The 18,847-nt window shown below is 40.1% G+C and overlaps 1 protein-coding gene across 2 annotated transcripts in view; it reads left to right on the forward strand.

Moving 5' to 3' along the window:
• The window catches only part of ATXN10 (ataxin 10), a 153,563-nt gene that overhangs the window by 114,645 nt on the left and 20,071 nt on the right, over window positions 1–18,847 (forward strand). For both annotated transcript variants that reach the window (XM_067698374.1, XM_067698375.1), the window contains one exon: window positions 11,117–11,180. In XM_067698374.1, the coding sequence (XP_067554475.1) occupies window positions 11,117–11,180 (64 nt within the window). The remainder of the gene's footprint in view (window positions 1–11,116; window positions 11,181–18,847) is intronic.

Below are 18,847 nucleotides of genomic sequence, written 5' to 3' on the forward strand. Positions count from 1 at the left end.
CTGTGTGTTCTTCCTCTCTAATTCACTGACTTTTGCCTGTCAGTCAAGAGGAACAAAGATAAGAGTGATAGCAGGCTTCTCTCCAGAAATAATGCAAAACAGGAATCAAAGGAATGACATCTTTAAAATACTAAAAGAAAACTAGAGTTATATATCCAGCCAAAATATCCTTCAAAAATGAGGGCAAAATAAAGACATTTCCAGACAAACAAAAGTTGAGAGAATTTGCTGTCAGCAGAACTGTGCTATAAGAAATGTTGAAGGGTGTTGTACCAGGTGAAGGAAAATGGTACCAGCTGGAAACCTGATTCTATACAAAGAAATCAAAAATACTGGAAAAACTAAATATGTGAGTAAGAATAAAATACCTTTATCTTCAATTTTTAATTTGTAAAAAATATCATCAGCTCTTTGAAACAATCATAATATTAATGTATTTGGAGGTTTATAATGTATATAGAAGTAAAACGTGTGAGAGCAGTTGCCCAAATGTCAAGTGGTGTATACAGTTGTAAGGTTCTTACATTCATGTGAAATAGTATAATATTATTTGTAGATAGACTAAAAAAGTTAAAGATCCATATTCTAAACCCTAGAACAACCACTTTAAAAAAAAAAAAAGGAAAGAGAGTTAGTTAATAAGCCAATAGTAGAGGGAAAAAGATGGAATATTTAAAAATACTCAGCCTAAAGGAAGTCAGGGTAAAAGGAAAAAGGGAACAAAGTACATTTAGGATAAAAAGAAAACAAATGTCAGAATGATATAGTTAAACACAACTATATTGATAAGTACATTAAAACTAAATGGCTTATATATTCCAATTAAAAGACAGAGACTGTTAGACTGGATTTTAAAAAAGCAAAACTCAGTTATATGATAACTACAAGAAATACACTTTGAATATAAAGATGAAGATAGGTTAAAATGAAAGAATGAAAATGATATACCATGCAAACACATAAAAAAGGTGCAGTGGCTATATTAATTTCAGACAAAATAGACTTGAGATATACAGAGGGATATTTCATAATGATTGAAGGATCAGCTCATCAGGAAGACATAAAAACATGAACATACATTGCCAATAGTAGAACTTCAAGTACATTAAGCAAAAACTGGCAGAACTGAAAGGAGAAATAGATCTATAATCATAATTGAAGATTTCAGCACTCTTAATAAATTCTAGAACAAGGAGAAACTCAGGAGTAATACAGAAACTTGAACACTGATCAATGAACTTGACCAATTAAAGTTTATAGAGCCCTGCACCCAACAGCTGAATACATATTCTTTACAGTACACATGGAACATTCACCAAGGCAGACCATACACTGGACCATAAAACAAATCTCAGTAAAATCATGGTAATGTTTTCTTAGGTCAGTCTCCCAAGACAAAAGAAATAAAAGCAAAAATAAACAAGTGAGACCTAATCAAACGTATAAACATATAATCAAATGTATAAACGTTTCCTTTTGCATAGCAAAGGAAACCATAAACAAAAAGAAAAGACAACCTTCCTACTGGGAGAAAACATTTGCAAACGATTTGACTGACAAGGGCTTAATTTCCAAAATAGACAGCTCATACAACTCAACAGCAAAAAACAACCCTATTAAAAGATGGGCAGAAGACCTAAATAGGCTTTTCTCCAAAGAAGACTGTATACAGATGGTCAATAAGCATATGAAAAGGTGCTCCGCATCTCTAATTATTAGAGAAATGCAAATCAAAACTAGAATGAGGTATCGCCTCACACCAGTCAGAATGTCTGTCGTCACAAAGTCTACAAATAATAAGTGCTGAAGAAAAGGGAACCCTCCTCCACTGTTGGTGGGAATATAAATTGGTGCAGCCACTGTGGAAACCAGTATGGAGGTTCCTTAGAAAACTAAAAATAGAATTACCATATGATCCAGCAATCCCACTCCTGGGCATATATCCAGAAAAGATGAAAACTCTAATTTGAAAAGATACATGCACCCCAGTGTTCATAGCAGCAGTATTCACAATAGCTAAGACGTGGAAGCAACCTAAGTGTCCATTAACAGATGAATGGATAAGAAGATGTGGCATACATATATACAATGGAATATTACTCAGCCATAAAAAAGAATGAAATATTGCCATTTGAAGCAACGTGGCTAGACCTAGGGATTATCATACTAAGTAAGTCAGGCAGAGAAAGACAAATATTAGATGATAACATGTATATGTGGAATCCAAAAAATAATACAAATGAATTTATTTACAGAACAGAAACAGACTCGTAGACAGAAAAACAAACTTTTGGTTACCAAAGGGGAAAGCGGGGCAGCGGGGGGGCAGCAATAAATTAGGAGTTTGGAATTAGCAGGTACAAAGTACTATATATAAAATAGATAAACAACAAGGATTTACTATATAGCACAGGGAAGTATATTCAATATTTTGTAATAACCTATAATGGAAAAGAATCTGAAAAATAGAGAACCAAATCACTTTTCTGTATATCTGAAACTAACACAATACTGTAAGTCAGATATAGTTCAATAAAGAAGAAGAGGAGGAAGAAGCCACGTGAAGGTGAAGGCAGAGATCTACTAGCCAGAGAACATCAAAGGTGGTCAGCACACCACCAGACGTTCAGAGTGAGGCATGGAACAGATCCTCCTTCATAGCCCGTGGAAGGAACCAATCCTGCCAGCACCTTGATCTCAGACTTCTAGCCTGCGGAACTGTGAGAGAATAAATTTTGTTATTTAAGCCACTCGGTTTCTGGTACTTTGTTACAGCAGCCTTAGGACACTAATACAATAGCCAAAGCAATTTCAAAAAACAGAATTAGAGGATTGTGCTTCTTCTTTCATGACTTACTAGGAGGCTAATTAAAGCAGCGTAGTATTAGCATAAATATAGGTAGGTGTATAGAAAGTCCAGTATAAAATAGAGTCCAAATATAGGGTGAATGGGGAAAAGCTAGTCTTTTCAACAAATGGTATTGGAACAATTGTACATCCTTATGGGGGAAAAAGAAGAACCTTACCTTTATCTTGCACTAAACTCAAAAGTTGATTTATAATGGAAATATGAAAGCTAGAATTATAAAACCTATAGAAGAAAACATTGTGGATGTGTTGAAGAAAACCATAATTTCTTAGGACACAAAAAGCACTAATCATGAAAAATATTTTGATAAATTGTTCTTCACCTAAATTTAAAAGTTATACTCTTTGAAACACACTATTAAGAAACTGAAAAGGCAAGTCACAGACTAGGAGAAAATATCTACAGTGCTTATATCTGGCATAGGACTCACCCATATCCAAATTATGTGAAGAACTCCTACAACTCAACAAGAAAGAGTAGCCCAGGTAGTAAAATGGGCAAAATATTTGAACAACACCTCATAAAAAAGATACAGAAATGGCCCATAAGCACCTGAAAAGATGCTACACATCAGTCATCACGAAAATGCAAACAAAACCCACAATACGATGTCACCTAAAAAGTCTGACAGTACCAAGCGTTGTTAAGGATCCAGGGTCACTCAGTTGCATTGTTGGAAGGAATGTAAAATGGTACAATCGTGGTGGAAAACAGTTTGGCAGTTCCTATATAAAGTTGAACATAGACTTAAAAAATGACCCAGCAAGGGCTTCCCTGGTGGCGCAGTGGTTGAGAGTCCGCCTGCCGATGCATGGGACACGGGTTCGTGCCCCGGTCCGGGAAGATCCCACATGCCGTGGAGCGGCTAGGCCCGTGAGCCATGGCCACTGAGCCTGCGCGTCCGGAGCCTGTGCTCCGCAGCAGGAGAGGCCACAACAGTGAGAGGCCCGTGTACTGGGAAAAAAAAAAAAAAAAAAAAAAATGACCCAGCAATTCCACTCTTAGACATCACCCCAGGAGAAATGAAAACACGTGTCCACAAGAAGACATGAACACATAGTGTTCATAGCACCTCTATTCATTACAGATAAAACTGTCCATCAACATGTGAATAGATAAATAAATGGTATATTCATAATCAGAAACAAAAATAAACTACCGATACATGTAACAACATGGATGAATCTCAAAAACATTGAAAAAGAGTTCTTTTGATGTGGTCTTATTAGTATAGAACAGACAAGTTCTACCTCTAGTGACAGGAAGCAGATGGATGGTTACTAAAGCAGTGATTGTAGAGGTGCACAGGAACTCTCTGGGGTGATGGAAATGTTCTCTATCCTGATTTGTCTGTGGTTACACAGGTGCAATTGCAGTCCCCTGTGTGTAAATGGGGACATCTCAACAAAGTTTATTTCATAAGTAAAGAAAACAGCACCCGGGGGAAAAGTGTGAAGGACAGTGTCTTCTGTTTTAGGAGTTCTATCAGGGTTTGCAGCAGATCTCAGACTTTGTTTGCCTCGATAGGTGCTCTTGGACTTTGCGTAAATCAGGAGTGCGCAACTCATTGCATGTCGGAATCACCCGAAGAGTTTGTCTAAAGACACTGCTGTCCAGGCTTTGCTCCCAGAGATTCTGATTGGTGTGTTCTGGGGTTGGGACCACGGCATTGGTTGTTTTCGAAATCTCCCCAAGTGATTCTAATGTGGAGTCAAGGTTGTGAACCTCTGGCCTAGGCTTTTGCTCTGAGTCCTAGAGAAAGACTGAAATGCAGGTCGTGTGCTTTCTTGTTGCTTCTTGGGTAACATCCTTAGTTGTTCCTCTGGCATAGCAACTCAATCATGAAATGCCTAGTAGTAAGCTGCACAGAACACCGTGGAAATAAATGCAACACAGAGATAAACAATACTTATTTTTGTGAGACTTAGAGTTGATTGTGGAAGGCAAAAGCCAGCAGAGGAGTATGGATGGAAATTAGTAACCAGAGGTGTACCCAGTTCATGAGACAGTCAAGAACATAGTACTAGCTTAGAGCAACCCATCCCTACCAGATTTCCTGTGATTGCAGAAACGTATGTTCATATATTCAGACTTTGCTGAACAACAGCTTGTGCTCTGTGAAGGATTACCATGTCCAGCCCTTTTCAAGTGTGGAAGGAATCCTAGAGAACCTCAGAACCAAGTGAAAGTAACATTGCAGACTGCTGCCATTTCCTGTGTCCTTCCTGTGTGCTGGGTGTTGTCCTGAATGCTTTCTTGTGTAAACCTTACTTTAACCCTGTGAGGTGGGCACCACTCTCTTGTTGTGCATAAGAGAATCTAGACTTCATGAAGCTCAGAACCCTCCACAGGTTACACAGCTAGAGGGCTGAGCTGGACTCTCTTGTAGGTCTGTCTGCCTCCAAAAATATCCCTCTTTCCTCTGTGTGCTTGGGATGGTAATTGGTCTCACCATGTGGGCGGGCACGCCCACATCTCATACAAGATGGTGCACCTCATGCAGCATCCGCCTGCATCCCCTCGGGCTTCGAGCCTTCTGAGTTGCCGTCAGGCCTCTGAGAATGGCTTCCTCTGTAGATCAGAGTCTTGTCCGAGCGTTGCCACACCCATGTTGGTTGTGTGCTCGCTTCAGCACAGGACTCTGCTGATCTTTGTGTGTGTGCGTTTGTTTTGAGGCACTGTGTTATGAACACATTTTCACCAAATGTTAGTTACGTTGATTCATGGGGCGTTTAAACAGGAGATTCAGTCCTGCATTGGTATTGTGCTCTTGTCTTTCTTCAGGTTTTTTTTATTTTTGTATTTAGCGTTCAGTGTGAGAGCAGACAGAATAATCGAGGCTCTGCTTTTTGGTCAACCTCATACATTTTCCTAAAGAAGCTTAGGTATTAATTCGGGTTGGGCCCACACACCTTGCAGGGTGCATTCTCTGAGATTACTGTGGGCTTCGGTGGAGAGAACAGGTAGCAAATCAGTGAGTTGTCCTGCTATTTACAACTCTGTTTCCAGAGGCTAAATGTTAGTTTGTTTAAGCCAGACTTACTGCCTTGTTGAGATGTGTTACATCGTGAAAGCGTTGACTGAGCTTGGCTCCTTGTTGGAACTACAACTTGTGACTCATTCATTGTGGGTCTAGAATCAGTTCCCAACGTGTTAGGTAAAGAAACAAACAACTCCCTTGTTTTAGGAAGCACGAGCAGAAGAAAACTTGTTAATTCCCTAATTGTTTCCCCCTCTCCTGACAGGAGCTCCGTGCTGCAGCTCAGCGGCAGCAGGAACTTGTAAAGCTTGAGCTTGGTGATGACACAGAGCACCAGTCACTCCTCCTGGCGGTGTTGCATCCTGGGGTTCTTTGCCCAGTGACCGTAACCTGTGTTCACTCTTCAGTGTATATTGCGTGTTTGTCATGATGCCACTGCTGTCCTTGTCTAGAATAGTTCACTTATGTTATCAACATTTAATGAATTTCTATAAAAAATTATCTAATATCATTTCATAATGCAGTGGTGTGAATGAGAAATACTTATCTTAGGAAAGCAGACCCTCAGTTCAGGCACGGCTCTAGTGTAACCATGATTTTCAAGATCGCTTTAATTCACCCTTACTGCCTGCTTTAAAATGTCAGTTTTTAGCCTGTGATTTTATTTCCTTTACCCATTTAACATATCTGAGAAGTCTACTCCCCACACCGAAAACAAGATGTTTTTCTTGCACTGAATAAGAGATCCTTAATACTTTCTCACTTACAAAAAAAAAGTGGTTTTTGAAAATAAATTTACAGTTTTGCCTCATACACAGTCGAATTGTGACTCGGCTTTGTGGAAGTTATCCTCCAGTTTTCCTCATGCTTTTCTTGGGAGCCAGCCCTGAACTCCTTGCCCCAGCCAACTGAACTTCTTTCAGTTCACAGCACGAAATTGCCAACTACGCCGTCACCCCTGTGGCCCTGTATTGAGTCTTCACTGAGTGCTAGTCAGTACAGTAATCCGTGCCATTCTCACAGTCACCCTGTGAAGTAGGTCCTATCATCCCCATTTGACAGGGGAGAAAACTAAGTCTTAGAGGGTAAGTGACTTGCCCAAAGCCACCAGCTCAGAAGCGCTGTAGGGCCAGACTCTGCCCCCAGCACCGGCTGTGCAGCCCTCGCTCTTCATCCCTGCGCCGCCGCCTCCCGGTTCCTGGAACACCACATGTTCCTTCTGATGCCCCAGCTCTTGCGTGTGCTCTTCCCCCTGCCCAGAGCGTTCTCCACAGCCCCTTTATTTCTGTGTTTAATTCCTGTTCGTTCTTCTCAACCGTGAGCTAAAGGTCACCTCTGCAGGGAGGCCTTCCCTGGGAGCCCCATGCTGTGTGGTCCCCTAGCAACATCAAACACCCAGCTCCTCTGGCGTGGAGATGCACCCACGTTCCAGAAGGGTCTAGATCACACGTTCGCAAGGAGCTGGTGAGAGTCCGCGGCTGTCCTTGTGCTCTGTGCCGGGCAGCAGGCATGGCTCCTGTCCTGGGTCTCTCCGCTTCACCCCGAGGCGAGTGCATGTGGTAGGAGCCCTCCTCTCCCATTTGCAGCCTTCGTGGTTAGCACCCTCATCCTGCGGGTGGGTGCAGGGCTGATTATTGGGCCAGTGGGGGTGAGGGTTGCACGGAGAAGCTTTGGATACAGTCTCAGGCGGGGCCACTACCAGTTTGGCCGTAAAGTTTCCCTCTGTGCCTCTCAAAAACACGAGGTCCAGCCCTCAGTAGTGGGCTAACCCTCCATGCCAAAGCTTCTCAGGCTATCTGTGATGAAGAACTAGCTATCTTTTCCCCAAACCATCCTGGACCAATATGTTTATAAAAGATAATATAAATGAATTACTAGAAAACAAAAAACAATTTTAAGACATAGAAAATGCAAGCCCAAATTTTATTATAAGATTGAGCAAACATAGCATAAGTATGTTAAATTGCTGGCACAGTTTCTCACTCTTTCACACACTTTCTTGCAGACTGACAGCGCTCTCCAGACTTCACTTTGAAAAGCACTTACTAGTTAAGTGACCATGGGGACGGTACCTAACTTTTGAGCCTCAGTTTCTTTATCTGTAAAATGGAACCAGTAATACTTACCCTGGCATTGTCAGAATTAAGGGAAATCATTTAAGTGTCTGTCATTGCCTGGTAGATGCTGGATGTCTGTTAAATAGCAGTTCATTAACCACCTTCCAGTGCCTCGGGAAATTTATAGGAATTAGATTTCTTCTCTTCTTTCCTGCCTTCAGCAAGTCTGTGTATCACAGCCAACTGGAGATCTGGTTTCTTTCAGTTGGACCATGGTGTTTAGAATCCTTAAGTCATGTTGGGAATGTTCACTGCTACTGGCTTGTCTTTGCTTCTGTGCCTTTTCAGTAAACAGCTAGGAAGTAAACATTTTTTAAAAAGAAAAGAGAAAAATGTATCATGAGTTCATGCTAGTATTTCTAATTTAAATGTAAACTACTTTGATTTGATACTTCTTTTTTAATGCTAAGAATCTTGGTTCCTAATGACATAAATTACCCATTTTCTTTAAACTAGATCTAGGAATAAGGGTTCAGAATGCTAATCCCAGTGTTAATGGTGCTGAGACGACCTCATGCAGCTGTGGGACTGCAGTTCCATCTGAGCTCAGGACACAGCTCCCTGGGGACGTCCCATCAAAATACTGTTTCAGTTCTGTGAAATAACTGTCTTTGTTTCACATGTTGTCTGATTAATTTGTTTCCATTTTCTGTTTTTATAACTTTATAAATTCATTTCTTCAGAATTGAGCTGTAATCGACATATAACAGTATGTTAATTTCAGGTGTACAACATAATGATTCAGTATTTGTATAGATGGTGAAATAATCACCACAGTAAGTCTAGTTACATGTATTATAAACTTAATTTCAAAAATTTCGTAAAACATATACAGGATCCCAAAGTCAAAATTGTACGACCGGGTACATTCACAGAGGTCTCACCTCCGTTCCTGTTTCGTCCACTTCAGTCTCTGCTTTGCTCTGTAAATAACCATTATTAGTTTTTTATTTAACCCTTCATTTTTTTAATATAAAAAATCATCTGTTTCTCCTCCTTTATTACACAAAAGCTTCACATATAATCCTGTTCTGCACTCTGCTTTTTTCACTTACCATTCTATCCTGATATCTCCATAGCATTAAGTTAGTGATCATGGTTTATTCAACGAGCCTATATCGATGGATGCTTGAGTTGTTCACAGGATTTTTCTTATAAATTGTGCTACATTCAACATCATTACTCCTCAGAGCAATGCAAATCAAAACCACAGTGACGTACCACTTCACATCCACTAGGGTGGCTAAAATAAAAGACAGTGTTACCAAGGATGTAACGAAATTGGAACCCTCATACATTGCTGGTGGAATGTAAGATGGTGCAGCCACTTTGAAAACCAGTCAAGCAGTTCCTCAAAGTGTTAGATATAGAGTTACCATATGGCTAAACAATTCCACTCCTCGGTATATAGCCAGAGAATTGAATACATATATCCATTCAAAAATAGGTACATGAAAGATTGTAACAGCATTATCATAATAGCCAAAAGTTTGAAACAGTTCGAATGTGTGTCAGTGGATGAATGGAAACTGAAATACATATGCAGACATTCGAATATTATTATTCAGCGTGCTGATACATGCTTCAACATAGATGAACCTTGGAAGCATTACGGTAAGTGAAAGAAGCCAGTCACATACTGAATGAGTCCATGTGTATGAAACACCCAGAATAGGCAGACCCATAGATACAGAAAGTGGGTTAGTAGTTGCTAAGGGTTGGAGAGAGGAAGAAATAAGAGTGACTGCTGATGGGAATGGAGTTTAAAAACTCTCTTTTAAAACTCTCTTGACAAGGCAAGGTCTTGCCCTGTCAGCCCAGTTTAAAAACTCTCTTGGGGGTAATGAAAATGTTCTAAGATAGTGGTGATAGTGAGACAGCTTTGGGAATATGCTAAAATCCGCTGAATTGTATATAAATGGGTGAGTTTTATGGTATGTGAATTATACCTCAATAGAAGTCTTATAAAAGTGTAAGCTGTGCTGAAGTAAATAACCTTGTACAAACATAATTCCATGTGACACTGTATTTTTGATCCTAGAAATGGGATTGCTGGGCCAAAGAGTAAATAACACATGTGACTTTGCTACGTATTGTCCAGTTCCCTACCATAGGGATCGTGCCAGTTCGCATTCACTCCAGCAGTGTCTGAGGGTGCCGTTTCCCGTCACCTTACCAGCAGCATGTGTTGTCACACGTGATGATTTGCCCTTCTGGCAGCTGAGAAATGGTATCATAATTTGCCTGCATCTTATGAGGAGCACAGTTGAGCAGATTCTGATATCTCTGCAGTCCATCCGCATTTCTTTTTTTCTGTGCCATTTATGTTCATGTGTTTTATCCATTTTTCTGTTGGATTGTTGGTCTTTTTTCAGTTTCTACAAGCTCTGTATATATTAAAACCCTTTGCCTGCGACATCTTTCAGATAACTTTTACAGCTTTCAATTTGCCTTTTAAAAAATGTAGTGAAATTTTAAAACCTTTCTCTATTGCTTCTGGATTTTGAGCTATAGTTAGAAATGTTTTCCCTGCTTCTGGCTTAGAAAAAGAATTCACTTACTAATAAACTGAGACTCACTTGTAGTTTATCCTGGTGAATAATATTAGGAAGAGATCCACTTTTATACGTTTTAAAGAAATTTTATTGAAGTATAGTTGGTTTGCAGTGTTGTTTAATTATACTTTTTTTTCTTTATTTTTGATCTAACTTTTTCAGCCATATGCATACACATATCCCCTCCCTCTTGGACCTCCCTCCCACCCCACCCCCATCCTACCCCTCTAGGTCGTCACAGAGCACGGAGCTGAGCTCCCTGTGCTGTACTGCAGGTTCCCACCAGCTATCTGTTTTACACATGGTAGTGTATTTATGTCAAAGCTAATCTCCCAATTCATCCCAATTATACTTTTTTATATGGCTGTCCAGTTGCCCAACATTTTTGGGGAAGGGTGAAAAGAAAAAGAATCACTTTTTGTTTATGTCTGTTTTTAAATATTTCTGGATTGATATAGGTGTTTCAGGTAATTGCACAAACAGTATAATTATAGCAGGGAGTAAGGAAATAAAAAAGGAGCAACAGATCACCTATAATCTCCAGCCCTTCCCAGGCTGTTTCAGCGTGTCAATTTGTCTTCTCTGTTCTTCGTAGGTGAACGAGCTGGATGGCATTGCCCTGATCCTGGACAGCTGTAGCATCGATGACAAAAACCCCTGTATCCTTGATGTGACTCACAAGCGTTAGTTCACCCTCGGGGGCCTTAGCGGAACAAGGCCCTTGCCTGGTATTCATTCAGGAGGCAGCTGGCTGGCTTTCTTGGTGGCTCGTTCCTAAGAACTAAGCCACTTTCTCAAGGTTCGGGGCTGGAGTGTCACTCCTGCGGTCTGTGCAGCGTAGTGGGCTCAAGTTTTCGAGGTGACTAGGACATTCTAAGCCAGCCTTCTACTACAGAGTGCCTTAAGCCTCTGAGGCAAAAGCTCATGCATGGCCCCTGTGTTGGCTGCATGTCACTGATGTCACCTTTCCAAACACTATGTGTCCCTGGAGTAAATGTGAAGAAGCTTACATTTTTTTCTGTGGAGATTCGAGGTATCCAGTCCTCTGGAAGAAACATTTTAACACTAGTTTGGAGGCCTCTGAGACCTCAGGAATGGGGAGAAACGTTTCAGGGGCTCCGGATTCTGGTTTTGGTTGGGTACGGTCTTGCGACCCTCTGTTAGTGATGCTGGAGGCTCTGGCTCTTGCCCTTACCTGGCTTGACCACCCTTCTGGAAGGTGTTCTGCAGGGAACTTGCTTCTTCCCCCCCACTCCACCAGCCAAGGTCTTGCCCTGTCAGAAACTGATCTAGTACAGTGATGAGCCAGGGACTGGGTACAGCCTGCTAAGTTTGAGAGATAATCTGATTAACTTCAAGACCTTCCCTGGTGAGAATCCAACTCAGCCCAGTCCCTTGCCCTGGCTACTGTGTGGCCTTGTGCCTGTTGCAGGTGGGGGGCAGGGGTGAATAAGGCCATTGCAAGGACTTTGAGACTGTAACCCTGTGGGAGACCGAGGAGGAGGGGAATTCTATTTTTAAAATGCTCACTGTGCTTTCTGTCAAGAAGAGAAAAGGAGCTGATGAAAATCATGTGTTTCAAAGTAAGTAGATTGAGAAATGCTTATTATTTGTGCTAAAGATACTGTCATTTGTCTGATTAGCAATAGAAGAAAATCTCCTATTTTAAAGAGCATGATAGCTTATAAGCTCAGTCAGGGAAAGACAAATAAACAGCCTCAGAAGACTTTTTTGTTCAAGGTAAAACAGAGTCGGTTCACTGCATTGCATTATGATCAGGCACCACAGGCTGTGCTCATTAGAGAGTTTTGAAATATTTTAGCCCCAAAAAAGGAAAGGAAAAAGAAGAAAGCTTTCTGTCACAGGAAAGCAGTAAAAGAACATTCAGGTGTAACTGCAGGTGTTGCATTTCCTGATGAAAAAGATGATTTATTGCGAACAAAGAAATTCACCCAGTTTTACTTTTATATTCCCTGAATTGACCTTCTAGTGAGAAAAGGTTTTTATTGCTAATCTTTGGCCTTTAGCAAAGACCAAAAAATTAGAAGGCTGTTGCACACAGCACATCATAGTTCTGCAGATACGCTGCATGTGGCTCATGCTTACAGAGTCTTTTATGTTGGCATCCTCCTTGCCGGATATTCATTCATTCATTCATTCACTTCTTTCAGGCAACGTTTATTGAGTCCTTACTGTGGATTTACATACATTACAACACTGTGAAGCAGATACTGTTATCCTTATCCGCCCTATTTGTAAGTGAGAAGATAAACTGAGAGAGCCTTAGTGACTTGTCCTGAAGGTCAGACCCAGAATTTAAACTTGGTGTGTACCTGATTCTTAGCTGCTTTCCTAAACTGCCTCCTTGTAAGTCACTGGGAGGGAACAGAACACGTACAGAGAAAGCACAGTAACATATTCACGTAGTGGAGAAATTACTCAGAATTATAAATTGAAAAAATATAGATGGACAATCTACATAGATAAATGTTTTTTTTAAATGATAATTAATGAAGCATTGCACGCTTCCAGAATCTCCTTTAAATTGTCAAGAAGAGGCAAAATGTTACATGTTTCATGTTATGTACATCTAGTAACTCCTTGGACTTTTGTTTATAAACCTACTAGATTTTCAAGACGTACAAAATACACTTAACAAGATATGAGACACACACCAAAATATGAGAGCAAAGGGAGAATGATGGTTGAATGGTCAGAAATGAAGAAGTATTATAGCCTCGGGATTCAATTTTTAGATGTGAGCCATAAATTAAAACCTGGCCTCCCTAGCAGCCAGAGCAAATAGGGCCATAATACAGATCACAGAGTAAATCCGCCCCATGTTCCTCCTCCACACTGTTTCTCAGCTCCTGCTCTCAGTCAGGTTTTCCCAACAATTATTTAATTTCCCTGACCTTGCCTCCTTACCTCTCACTCACCCCCCCACCCCCATTCATATGTTTTTTTTTCTTTCCTATATTTTTTATTCATCAAAATAATAAATCTGTTTTTTTTTTTTTAATGCCAGAAGGTGTAGAATGGGGGAGTGAGTTCTCTGGCTCCACCCTCCACACTTTGCAATTCACTCTCTCAGGTCTTTCTTCTAGTAGTTGCTTTTCTGTAACTAAGTAATATGCTTCACTGCTGTTTCTTGATATATCACATCTTGATGTTACCTGTTTACTTTGTTAGGACACTAGGATTTGGCTCTTGTATACCACCTCCTCTCCTCCCTCCCTCATGCTCCCGCTATAGTTAAGATCCCATTTGCTCTGTTGCCTGCATGACTGGTGAGGCTGAGCATCTTCTAAAATGTTTATTTACCATTTGGATTGCGTGTGTGTGTGTGCGTGTGTGTGTGTGTGTGTGTGTAAAATGTGCTTGATCAAAACCTTTTTTTCATTGGGTCATCTTTTTATAATTTGTTTGTAATAGATCTTTATATATTCTAGATAGAAGTTCTTTATCAGCTACATGTGTTGCTAATATTTCCTTTCCCTTGTTCTATGACTATCTTATCATTCCCTTTATAGCTTTTTTTTTTTTTTAATTAACAGAAGTTCTTAACTTTTAGTCAAATTTATCACTTTTTCTTTATGGTTAGTTTTTTAGGTATGTATCTTGTTAAAGAAATATTTTCATACCCTCAGGTCATGATGATAATCTATATTATTTTCTGAATACTTCATATTTTTATCTTTTATATTTATTTATTTTTAAAAATTTTATTGGAGTATAGTTGCTTTACAATGTTGTGTTAGTTTCTACTGTACAGCAAAGTGAATCAGCGTATACATATATCCCCTCTTTTTTGGATTTCTTTCCCATTTAGGTCACCACAGAGCATTGATACCTTTTATATTTAGGTCTATATTTAATTCACTTGGAGTTGATTTTTTTGTATGGTGTGAGTTAGGGGTCTATTTCTATGTTTTTCCATATGGACACGCAATTATCCCATCCCAGTTATTGAAAGAAAACACATTGTCTACTGTAGTGCCAGTTGTATCATAAGTCAGGTGTCCATCTGTGTGTGGGTCTGGACTCTCTTTATTTTCCATTGATCTCTGTGTTCTATCCCTGTACCAGTACTATGGTGTTAAGTACTGTCACTTTCTAAAGTATCTTGATACGTCGAGTGAGTCCTTCCAACTTGTTTCTTCTTTTTTAAGAGTATTATGGCTATTTTTGGTCATTTGTATTTGCCCATAAAAAATTTTAAACCAGCTAGTCACATTCTATACATTCACACTTGTGTGTTTGTGCGCACACATGTGCTTACACACATGTACACACATGAAATCACCACCAACAAAAACAGTGTAAAATCCCACATGTTGAATTACTCATTGAGGTTTTGCTTTGGCTAAAATCAGTGTAGTGAGAATTGACATCTGAGTCTTCTAACCCATGAACATGGTATATCTGTCCATTTATTTAGGATTATTGCTTTTCAGCTTTTATTCCTCTCTGTATTTTTATAGCTTCTTTGCATGGATTTTAGTGTGTATTATTTTGGTTATTATGCATTTCAAGTGTTTTCTAATTTCTATTATGTTTTTTTTTGACCCATGGATTATTTAGAAATGCATTTCTTAAATTCTGAACAAATAAGAATTATCTTTTGGAGATTGATTTCTAACATAAATTCATTATGATCAAAGAGCACATATTGATGTGCTTTGTCCTGTGAAATTTATTAAGACTTGCTTGATGACCCAGTGTATGGTCAGTTTCTGCAACTGTTGTGTGTGTGCTTGAAAATCACATCTATTCTCTAGTAGTGGAGTACAGTTTTTTTAGGTCAAGTTTGTCAAATTTTTACATTTTTAGTGATATTTTTGTCTACTTTGGTTTATTGGTTGTGGAGAGAAATGTTTTAAAATACCAGCCTACGATTATAGATTTCTCTAAATTTCTCCTTTTAGTTATATAACATTTTTCTTTATATATTTTGAGACAACATTATTAGACTAAGGTGTATAATAGGTCTTGAAAAATATCCCTGTTGTCACTGTAAAGTGACCCTCTGTATCTCTAAAAATGCTTTTTGCCTGTTACTAATACAGCTACTTTATCTCACTTTTGGTTGGTATTTACATGGTATAACCTTTACAGTCCTTTTATTTTCAGTCTTTCTGTGTCAGAGGTGTTTGTTGTAAACAGCATAGTTGATTTTTTCTTAATCTAGTTTCTTTGCCTTTTAGCTATTGCATTTAGCCCATTTATATTTTCTGTAATTACTGATGTGTTTGTATTTAAGCTACTCTGGTTTGCTTTCTATTTTATTTTATTTTTCTCTCTTTCTTTTGGATTGATTGTTTTATATTGTTTAATGTTTATCTTTTTCTGGTTTAAAAGTTTTTAATTCTTTTTTTCTATTCTGTTAATAGTGCCCTGGGAAATTACAACATGCTTCCTAGACTGAGGAAAATCTAATGTTTTTCAGACCTTTGCCCCCTTCCCAGATAATACAGGACCACTCAACACCCCCCAATTTATATGCTGTTGTTGTTATATATTTTTATCCTATTTTTACAACTCTGTAAGATGTTACTATCGTAGTTCTATAACATCAGTGTTCATTTAGATCTATCCACATATGTACTGCTTTCCTGCCTTTCACCCCTTCTTATAGCTTTGTCTGTCCGCCTGGGATCATTTTCCTTCGGCCTGAAGTCCTTCTTTCAGAATTTCCTTTAAAGTGGGTTCATGGGTGAGGAACCATATGAGTTTGTTTGAAAATGTATGCCTGATTCCAGCATTTTGTTGTGATAGCTACAGGATCTCATTGTTTTAATATGTATACTTTGACTTCATTCTAGTATTTCCAGCATGGTATCTGCACCCTCTGCATCTGGTATCCTCCATGCCAGAGTGTCTCTACTTTACCCTTTTTGTTGGATGGATTTGGGACATAATCTAGAAGGAGAATCAACAAGGCTTGGTGACACTTCAGAGGTGGGAGAATAAAAAAGAAACAGCATCACAGGTGACTCCCAGGTTTCTGACCTGAGCAACTAGATGGATGGAGATATTCCCACATTTATTGAGAAAGGGAATAATTTCAAAGGAGAATATAGACAGATGAATGTGTTCATAAGCTTCATCATTTGCCTGTTGTCACCAGTCACCTCTGAATTGTCAGAGTCAGTGGATGCTTTGCAGTTCTCATCATATTAACACTCAGTTCAACAGATCTCATCACTTCCTCAAAATAACACTTTTTTCTTCCATGATGGTGCCTCCTCTTGTTTTTTTTTCACGTCTTCCTGGCTCCTCCTCCTTATTCTCTGTTGTTTCTCCCTCTTCTACATGACTTTTAAACGTTGGAGTTCTGGACATTCCAGAGCTCAGGCTCTCTCTTCTCACTCTACATTTTCTCCCTAAAGAATCTCACCCATTTATTCCTTTATTCGTTTATTCATTCAATGTTTATTGAACACCTTTCATGTCCCAGACACTATTCTGGGCCCGTGGAATGACAGGGAATCCTGTAGGGAGGCTGTTGGCATCATGCAGGCAGGAGATGACAGTGGCCTGGGCCAGGCTGGTAGCCGTGGAGATGGAAGATGAAGTTGTATTCTGGGTATTCTGAAGGCTTTAAACATCATCTGTTCACCTTTGTCTACCAGGTGTAACCTCTAGACAGACCTCTCTTCTGAATCTCAGGCGTATGTCTCTGACACCCTGCTTAACATTTTGCTTGCATATCTTACACCCCAAACCTAGGATGTCCAAAGTTAAGCTATTAATATCTCTGCAAAATTCTCCCCTGTCTTTTTCAATAAATGTGGGAATATCTCCATCCATCTAGGCGCTCAGGTCAGAAACCTGGGAGTCACTCATGATGCTGTTTTTTACTCTCCGGCCACTAAAGTGTCACCAAGTCTTGTTGATTCTCCCTCCAGAATACGTCCCAAATCCACCCATTTCCCTTCATCTCCATTGCTACCCATCCAGTCCATACTCTCCTCACCCCTGGCCTGGATGTCAGCAGTAGCTTCCTAAGTCATCTTTCAGTTTCTGGTTTTGTTGTGTTGCGGTGATATTTATTCCCCATCCATTCGGTGCAGTCTTTTACAACCAAAATAGGGTCATTCCTCTCTGCCTCTTGACTCTCCCTGCCCCACACCATCCCTCATAAACATGCCCATTTGCGAAACCTCCAAGCCTGCCCATTGTCCTGAGAATAAGTCCACAGGCCCCAGCGCGTCCTGAGAGGTCCTGTGTGGTCTTGCCTACCTGCCTTTTCATTTACCTCCAGACCGCTCTTCCTTTTTTCTTTTTTCTCTTGCCCTACCCAGGTACGTGGGGACTTTCTTGCCTTTTGGGAGGTCTGAGGTCTTCTGCCAGCGCTCAGTAGGTGTTCTGTGGGAGTTGTTCCACGTGTAGATGTATTTCTGGTGTATCTGTGGGGAGGAAGGTGATCTCTGCGTCTCACTCTTCCGCCATCTTGAAGCTCCTCCCGGTCTCCCTTTTTTAGCATTCCCCAGAGACTCTTCGTTTTTTGTGTCTCAGATCTATCTAATTTCTCACCTCAAGGCAGTCGTTACGCTCATCTCTCAGCCTGGACTCTCTCCCCTGGCTCAGTCCTCCTCGTCTCCATGTCCACCTTCCTCGTCTCTTCCTCAGGGAAGCCTTGCCGGTTGACCCCTGCTAGAACCTGCTCTGTTCCTTCAGCTTATCACAGTCTGTAATTGGATGAATATTTGTGCATTTATGTCTTAATTACCCTCGAGACCAAGGCCCATGTGGCAGGGGCCATTTTTTCTGTTTTTCACCTAAGTATAATATGTTGCTGTCAGGTGCATAGTAAATGTCCAATAAATATTTCTTAGATGGGTAGGTGACAGAGTAAAACAGTGAACAAATGCATGAAAAAGCAGCAGCTTGAGGAAGGGGTGTGTGTGTGTGTGTGTGTGTGTGTGTGTGTGTGTGTGTGTGTGTGTGTGTGTGTGTTTGGTGGGTGAGGGGTGGTTCAAAGCACAGGAGAAATTTCTCCCACGGGTTTGATGATTCTCTTGTGAATTGAATAAGCGTGGTTTGGCAGTGATACTATTTCAGCTTGGTTTGGTTTAACCCCTTCTAATAACTCACACCAGTCAAGCTTTCATTGAACTTTAATTTCAGTATTTTGTGTTAAAAAGCAACAGATATTTCGGATATGCCTAGACTAGGAATCAGTGCAGAGATAGTAAACGTCAGTTAACGAAAATACCTCCGTTCTCTGATCACCCCACATGGACTGGCTGCGTCCGTGTACTCACGCGTCCTCCACGGGGTGGGTGGGGATGAGGGCTCGTGTTACCTTAGGGTAGTAGTC

Source organism: Pseudorca crassidens, chromosome 11 (genome assembly GCF_039906515.1).
Source record: "Pseudorca crassidens isolate mPseCra1 chromosome 11, mPseCra1.hap1, whole genome shotgun sequence".
Classification (NCBI taxonomy): Eukaryota; Metazoa; Chordata; class Mammalia; order Artiodactyla; family Delphinidae; genus Pseudorca; species Pseudorca crassidens.